The sequence below is a fragment of the Sphaeramia orbicularis genome, chromosome 12, assembly GCF_902148855.1.
Source record: "Sphaeramia orbicularis chromosome 12, fSphaOr1.1, whole genome shotgun sequence".
Taxonomy (NCBI): Eukaryota; Metazoa; Chordata; class Actinopteri; order Kurtiformes; family Apogonidae; genus Sphaeramia; species Sphaeramia orbicularis.
Window position 1 is genome coordinate 8,702,810 of NC_043968.1, and position 8,617 is coordinate 8,711,426.

Sequence of the window (8,617 nt, forward strand, 5' to 3'; positions counted from 1 at the left end):
TTTCATTAAAGGGGAAGTTCCCAGATTGTAGATACAGTCAAATGTCAAAGTATGAATTACATAATACACAACAAGATTTATATGGAACTGAACCCATAAAGACCCAAACATCTACTGATCTAATATGTCTAATACCTGTTGATCCACTAATCCTTTCAATACATGGAAATAACTGGTGTAAAATACAGTTTGTCATCTTTTCGTGGTCATCAGATATGCCCTATGAAAACACCGTCATCTTCTACAACATTGATTCACCAGTAAAACCCATGGAGTTGGATCAGTGACAGTGGATGGACAACCTCATTTTTACATTCAAATATTGATATCTTTGCTGAAAAAGTCATTTTTTCTTCAGTTTTCACTGTTTTTGATATAATAATAATAATAACTTTAATCTGAGTTTTTGATGAAAATCGACGTGGTCAGTGAGTTCAGTATGGGAAAATACATGATTTTCACTGAAAAAATGCAAAATACAGAGGATAATATTAGAATAAATGATGATAAATTACTTAAGAATGGTTAAATAGAGAGGAAAAATTCATTTGGGAACTGCAACAAAAGTTTTACAGTACGGTCAGATTTTCCAGATGATGTTATATTAACTGTAAATTAACCCATAAAGACCCAAACATCCACCAACAAACCAAATCACCAACTGATCTGAACTGTTTAATACCTGTTGATCCACTAATCCTATCAATCCATGTAAATAATTGGTGTAAAATACAGTTCGTCATCTTTTCATGGTCATCAGATACAGTATGACCTATTTGGACGTTCAGAGGCTCTGTAGTTACCATGGAAACACCGTCATCTTCTACAACACTGATTCACCAGTAAAACCCATGGAGTTGGATCAATGACAGTGGATGGACACACTGGGTTTATGTTCAGTTAATGAGAGATTTTGCTGAAAAAGTCACTTTTTCTTCAGTTTTCTCTGTTTCTGATCTAATAAACCTCAACTTTAATCTGAGCTTTTATGAACATCTACATGATCAGTGAATTAAATATAGGAAAATACCTGATTTTCACTAAACAAATGCAAAATACAGAGGAGAATATTAGAATAAATGGTGATAAATCACTTAAGAAAGGTTCAATAGTCAAATTCATTTGGGAACTAGCACAAAAGTAGCACTGGGTCTGTTTGGGTTAAAATACCAAATGGGTCAAATACATGAATGCACTTACAAACTAAGTGAGACAGATTGTTCTGTACATTTTTCCCACTTTATATTTTTATGCGCAAGTTATATTCACACAATTTGAGAGTCGATGGAAAAGCGACTACTGTCTTGTAATGTCTGTGGTAATTACCAAAAATAGTCACTTGACTGATAAAGGGTTAAAAACATCATATTTGACTCATTTCTTACACTCTTTATTTACACATACTCCATCCACGCAGCACAGCAGATTGGGTTTGTCTTTATTTCTAACATGGTTCCTCTGTCTCATTAAGTGTGACGGCTGCTGCAGACTCACATATGATGTGGTTTTCAAATTACTTACAAATGCAAACACTAGGGAACTTCTAACATCGTCCTTTCATATGGCTGGGCCTGGATTTGATTTCACCAAAGTGTTCTGTCTCTTCAAAACACTTTTTTTTTTTTCTACCGCTACAGCAGTTTAAGACGTCTGCAGCAGCATGTGGGAACGAAGGAAAGACAAAACCATCACAAAAACTAAAAATAGACAAAGATTAATTATTACCCCAGGAACAAAAGACTCACAATTTAAAAGTCAAACTTGATAAATGACTCTGTCATAAAATCATTATAGATTATTGGAAGTGTAAAATGCAAACCAAAGGGTTGTGAGTTAGCAACTTTTTTCTGTTCCTGATTTGAAACAAATTCGCAATAAAGTCAGATATGAAATACTTTCTCCTTTTACGTCTGAAACATTTGCACTTTATGATAATGATTTCTAAGCCCAAGGCACGTCACACTTGCAAGACGCTTGGTTAAGTTCCTCTATTTGATTATTGTAAGTGGGGCTGTGTACTGGCAACAATCTGCAAATACAATACAAATCACAATACTAGGATCACGATACGATATATCACGATATATCACAATACTGTTAACAAGGTGATTTTTTTTTTGTTTCTTTTTTTAAAAGATTATTTCCTGGGAAAAACTTATAGTGCAGGATTTGGATAAATAAAGGTTTAACACGTGGCTTTACCAGTACAAAAAACAAACAAATAAATAACTAAATAAATATAGTTTTACAGACATTACATATTTAAGATCCTGCTCAGATGTTCATATTCTGTTGTGAAAACAAAACATAGTGTTCAGTCCCTGAATCATCCAACATCAGAACATTATTTTTGTGCATTCACAATAAAAAAAACCAAACATCTGCCTCTTTCAGACAGTAAAAAGGGATTTTAGGATGCCTGAAATAACCGTTATCAGTTTCAAAAAACTACATTTATGACCTGCAACATCACAATACTACTGTTGTAGAATACAAACAACAGAACAAAATACCCATGTGAATATAGAAATAAAAGAGCATGATAAACAAAAAAGAAAAACAAAAAATTAAAATGAATCTCCGCCATGTCTGCATTTGAATAAATACTTTAAAATATCAATACAGTATCATGAAGTGAAATATCGCGATGTATTGCAGAACCGATATTTTCTTACACCCCTGATTGTAATTAATTATAGTTCATTTTCATATCAGTTTCCTGCTCTGACACCTGTCCTCCCTTCAGATCCACCATATTGTAGCAAAAGTGAAACCTTTACCACAGCTTTACAGATTTAGTCCACTGAGACACCAAACCAACCACTGCCATATACACATATTGTGTGTGTAATGTTGCTTTGTGTAACCTGAACTTAATGTAGAGTCATGGAAAAAATTATTAGACCATCAAAAGTCATCAAAAACAATAGTTATGCAATCCAGTCCTAACTCCTGTGTGGATCATGTGACTAAAACAGACAGAAAAGAAAACATGGAATGAATAAAAGCACTGTTTTTATCAGTACAATGACACAGATACTGATGGAAGAACTGAAGTGATTTTGTTTTTTTTTTTTTTTATCAAGAAAACATGTTAAATGGATAGATATCAGCTCTGAAATTAAACTACTATGAGCTATTTTTGTTGTTATCATTATATTTATACAAACAGATGGACCTTTAGTTAGACCAGGCACTAAAATGAACAAGAAACTGAAGAAAACAAGGGGTGGGCTAAGAATTTTTTCCATGACTTTATGTTCATGCTATAATTTCAGTTAACTTTTTTTAAGATGATAGTTAATATGATCATCTGGAAAATCTGACTGTACTGTAAATTAAAGTAGTATTCTTACTTTAACCCATAAAGACCCAAACATCTACTGATCTAAAATGTTTAATATCTGTATCTATATCATTACATGTAAATAATTGGTGTAAAATACAGTTCTTCATCTTTTCATGGTCATCAGATATGACCCATTTGGATGATCAGAGGCTCTGTAGTTACCATGGAAACACTGTCATCTTCTACAACATTGATTCACCAGTAAAACCCATGGAGTTGGATCAATGACAGTGGATGGACACACTAATTTTTACATTCAAATATTGACATCTTTGCTGAAAAAGTCACTTTTTCTTAGATTTTTGCTGTTTTTGATATAATAATAATAATAATAAAATAATAATAATAATAATAATAATAATAATAATAATAATAATAATAACAACATTAATCTGAGTTTTTGATGAAAATCTACATGATCAGTGAATTAAATATGGGACAATACATGATTTTCACTGAAAAAATGCAAAATACAGAGAATAATATTAGAACAAATTATGATAAATTACTTAAGAATGGTTAAATAGAGAGGAAAAATTCATTTGGGAACTGCAACAAAAGTTTTACAGTACAGTCAGATTTTCCAGATGATGTTATATTAACTGTAAATTAACCCATAAAGACCCAAACATCCACCAATGAACTGAATCACCAACTGATTTGAACTGTTTAATACCTGTTGATCCACTAATCCTATCAATACATGTAAATAATTGGTGTAAAATACTGTTGATGATGGACACACTTGTTTTTATGTTCAGTTATTGATATTTTTGCTGAAAAAGTCACTTTTTCTTCAGTTTTCACTGTTTTTGATATAATAATAATAACTTTAATCTGAGTTTTTGATGAAAATTGACATGATCAGTGAATTCAATATGGGAAAATACATGATTTTCACTGAAAAAATGCAAAATACAGAGGATAATATTAGAACAAATGATGATAAATTACTTAAGAATGGTTAAAGTTTTTATGTTCAGTTACTGATGTTTTTGCTGAAAAAGTCACTTTTCCCTTCAGTTTTCTCTGTCTCTGATGTGATAACCTACTTTAATCTGAGGGTTTATGAACATCTACATGATCAGTGAATTAAATATAGGAAAATGCGTGATTTTTACTGAAAAAATGCAAAATACAGAGGATAATATTAGAATCAGTGGTGATGCATCATTTCAGAAAGGTTAAAATAGAGAGAAAAACATGTTTGGGAACAGTCATAAAAGCAGCCCTGGGTCTTCATGGGTTACAGTCAGAGTCCTTCTGTCGTTTACAGTACGTTGTGTGTGCTGTACCTTGCTTTCATGAACTCCTCCACCTCTTTGCACGTCCTCCTGCAGTCGCTGTGATACTGGATAATGGCATCGTAACCTGCTGTGCTGGTCAGGTCCGTGTTCTGTTCATAATAAAATGGAACTAAATGACTGTTCCGTCTGTTTGAAGAGGCTGCATCATTTACTGTATTAGTTCACTTCAAAACAGAAAGGACAGACTTTTACCACAAACCACTTCTATTATTCCTGGAACCCCAGTCCTGTACTATAAAGAGGACGTGTCTAAACTTGAATGTTTCTCTAAATTCACACCATGATGTCAAAAGCATCACAGCATGCAGACACAAAATCCACATTTTAATGCTGGGAATCAACACACAGAGTGTAAATTGATGTTTTGAGCTGCACCTCTCTATCATTTGGATCAGATGAAGGCCTGTAATCATCAGTCTGTTCAAATACTGTAGGAGCTATCTGTCTGTTTAAGTTAATTTATCTTTTTGGTTTACTAGTTTAGTAGTTTTTGCTAATTGTTTATTTTGTTGTTTGTTTAATATTTAGATGATATTTTTTGATTTTCATGGTTGTTGCTTTCATTCTTTGGTATTTAGCATCTTTTGTTTTGTGTTTTCTTATTGGTTTAGACCGTGGGCACCTGGGTATAAATAGGGAGCACCAACTTAGACCAGCATGCACCTGGGTGGGCCCAGGGTTTTATACCAGATAACCAGAAAACCAGTCATTCACAGTCAGACAGGATGAGCAGGACAGACAGCACAAAAGGCCTTGTTTGTTGTTTGCCTTAAAAATCCTAAAAACAATCCACTTGAACTACATCTATGATATGGACACTGTATTTTTGACTGCGTAAACCACAAACCCATGGTGCATCTAGTGGTTATTTGAGTTCTGTTACAGTCTTGAGTTCAGTCACCTTTAAGTTTCTTTCTTTTTTTTGTCTTTTTTTTTCTATTGTTTGATTTTTTGTGTATTGTTTATCATTATAATTATTATTTTTCTATTGTTTGATTTTTTTATTTGTGTATTATTTATTATTATTTTTATTTTTGTTTCATGTTTTGTATTATGTCTGTGTCTGAAATAAACTAACCTAAAACCTAAGTTGATTTAATTTTGATGAAAAAAAGCCGCTACAACTGCACTACGGACTTTACTACAGTATTAACCCTTTGATCCATGAATTATGAGAACCGTAGTCGAGATTTTCTTTTTTTTCCCTGAGTGTTTTTATTCCTCTTTAGACATGAAAAAACCAATGTGACTGAATTTTTTTTAACCCTTTCATGCATAGTGGTCACTACAGTGGACAGCTGATCAAAGGTGTTTTCTTGTATATTTATGGATTTGTTGTTTTGTGCATCATCCCATACACTGCAATTCATACCATTACTGTAACTTTGCTGTTCTAGATAAACCTGATCTGCACTAACATGTTGGAGTGTAAAAAATTGCTAATTGTTACTGACTGTAATAAACAGTTTTGGGTTTTTTTTCTAAACAAAAAGTTGTTTGTCTTTTTGCATATTATCTCCATGCAGATGTATTAAAATGTGAGAAAACATCAGATTAGCAGCATTAAAATGTTTTTTATTTCATAGTTTTCACATAGTATATCAGTAAATGCATGTTTCTTTGCTTCTAAAATCAAACGCATGGTGTCCAGCTGAGTGAACATTTTTGTAACTCCTTGATTTAATAGAGTCATAAAAAATCCATCGCTTTTTTTTTTTTCATGCCTAAAGAGGAATAAAAACACTCTGGAAAAAAATCTTGATTAAGGTTTTCATAATTCATGCATGAAAGGGTTAATGAACCTATTTTTTATGGAGTTACAAAAATGTTCACTCAGCTGGACACCATGAGTTTAATTTTTGAAGCAAAGAAACACGTCTTTAAAATGCATTAACAAAAAGTGATATACTGTGTGAAAACTATGAAATAAAAACATTTTAATGCAGCTAATCTGATGTTTTCTCAGTTATTACTCACTTCATGGAGATGATATGCCAAAAAAACCCCAACTTTTTGTTTAACCCTCCGGTACCCGAGTGTGCCTTTTAGGCACACTTTGCACTTCATGTTAAAAAACTTCATATTATTTTTCACAATTTAAATATGGTTAGAATTCAAAAGTTGTTCATTTTTGCATGATCTTTCAAATTCTGGCCACCAACTCAAATGTGCACATTGTAAACAAAAGAAAATGACCAGACTAGCATCTGTCTGCCAAGTGTGCCGAAAATGCACTATTCCTTCCATTTGATCTGTATGATTAGGGCTGAGCTGGATTTACTAAAATAAAATCAAATTAGAGCAGAAAAATAAATCAATATATAATATTTAATAGTTTGATTTATAGGTATGCATTTTTGGCACACTTGGTGACAGATGCTAGTGTTTTTGAACATTTGACCTAGCGCCAAAAATAATAATGCAAATTAACCAATGTTGTTGTTAATCATTGACATATGCCAGGATGAAAAAATCAAATATAATGTGATCCACTTTTTATGTAGTATATTGAAAAAGAAAATATTTTTTGTGTTTTTTTGCATAAAAAAAAAAACTGTTTGTTTACATTACAAACACTGCATTTAAAGGGTTAAAAAATGTGACAATTATTGAGTATTTGGTATTTTTATTTACAGCTCAAGTTGATGAAATAGAAAAAATTGTAAAAGAATTAAAACAAACTCTATGAAAATGTTTTTGACATTCTTCCACAAGTGTTCCAAAAAGGCACACTTGGTGCTTAGTGAGGGCCCTGCTGGACGGGATACCGGAGGGTTAAGAAAACTGTGAATTACAGTCTATAACAATAAGCAAATGATTTACACTCAAACATGTTAGTGCAGATTAAGTTTATCAAGAACAGCAAAGTTACAGGAATGGTATGAATTGCAGTGTATGAGATGGTGCATTTTAGCATTCACTGTGTTGGCTGATATGCAAATAAAACAACAAAAGTCATGAATATACAAGAGAACAGCTGGAGAATAGCTGTCCACTGGAGTGACTGCTATGCATGAAAGGGTTAAAAACATAAGGACAGCTTTCAGTACTACTAGAAACTAGCAAGGAAGTGAAAAAATGTGAACAAAAATGGTGGCCATATTCCCACTAAAACTTAGATTTAAATAAAAATAATAATAATAAAAAATAAATAAATAAAAAACTGAGAAATGATGAAAACCATAACTTACTGTTACACATGACATATTTTACTCATCATCTATAAACAATGAATGGACTGAATGAATCTAAACTCACCCAGAAGTAGTCTTTAAAGTGCAGGTTCTTCATAGTTGGAAGCAGGTGAACTGGTCTGTTCCCTGTCTGTCACTGGCTCTGGTCTGTGTGGGACTGAACCTGTCAACTAATACACGCTCTGTGGGAGGGGCACGCGCGGACGTGACGCAGCGGTGATGAAAAGTGAAGTTTGTCTGGTCTACCGCTTCATGGTGTTAGGATGGATGGAGTCTGCTGCTGCCATCTGCTGAACACACACAGTAGATGCATTTACAAAGCACTTATTACCCCACATTCACATTTTGGGTAATTTTTTTTCAGCACACACAGAAATGAGGTCATAGCAACCCTGACCTTTGACCTTTGGCCACTAAAAGCTAAGATATAGATTATAGTTGTAAACATAATGGGGACACAGACGTATATTACAGGTGCCAAAAATCCGGCCCACCAAAGGGTCCAGTCCGGCCCTGGGGATGAATTTGTGAAATGCAAAAATTCCACTGAAGATATTAATCCTTTTATTCCAGGTTCCACATTCAGACCAATTCAATGTCAGTAAAATACTATCGTAATAACATATAAATAATGAAAATTTCAGATGTTTGTCTTTGTAAATGTAAATATTTTCATGTATTTACACTAAAACAAAGTATAATTTTGCAAAAAAATGTGAATAACCTGAAATGTCTTAAGAGAAGTAAGTACAATTTTAACAATATTC

The 8,617-nt window shown here is 32.9% G+C and overlaps 1 protein-coding gene across 1 annotated transcript in view; it reads right to left on the reverse strand.

Annotated features, from left to right (window-relative positions):
• Positions 1-8,013, reverse strand: part of LOC115430208 (proline-serine-threonine phosphatase-interacting protein 2-like) — a 32,705-nt gene extending 24,692 nt beyond the window's left edge. Inside the window, 2 exon segments of the mRNA XM_030150120.1 lie at positions 4,645-4,745; positions 7,915-8,013. Coding sequence (XP_030005980.1) covers positions 4,645-4,745; positions 7,915-7,947 — 134 coding nt within the window. The 5' untranslated portion in view covers positions 7,948-8,013.
• Positions 8,014-8,617: the final 604 nt, after the last annotated feature.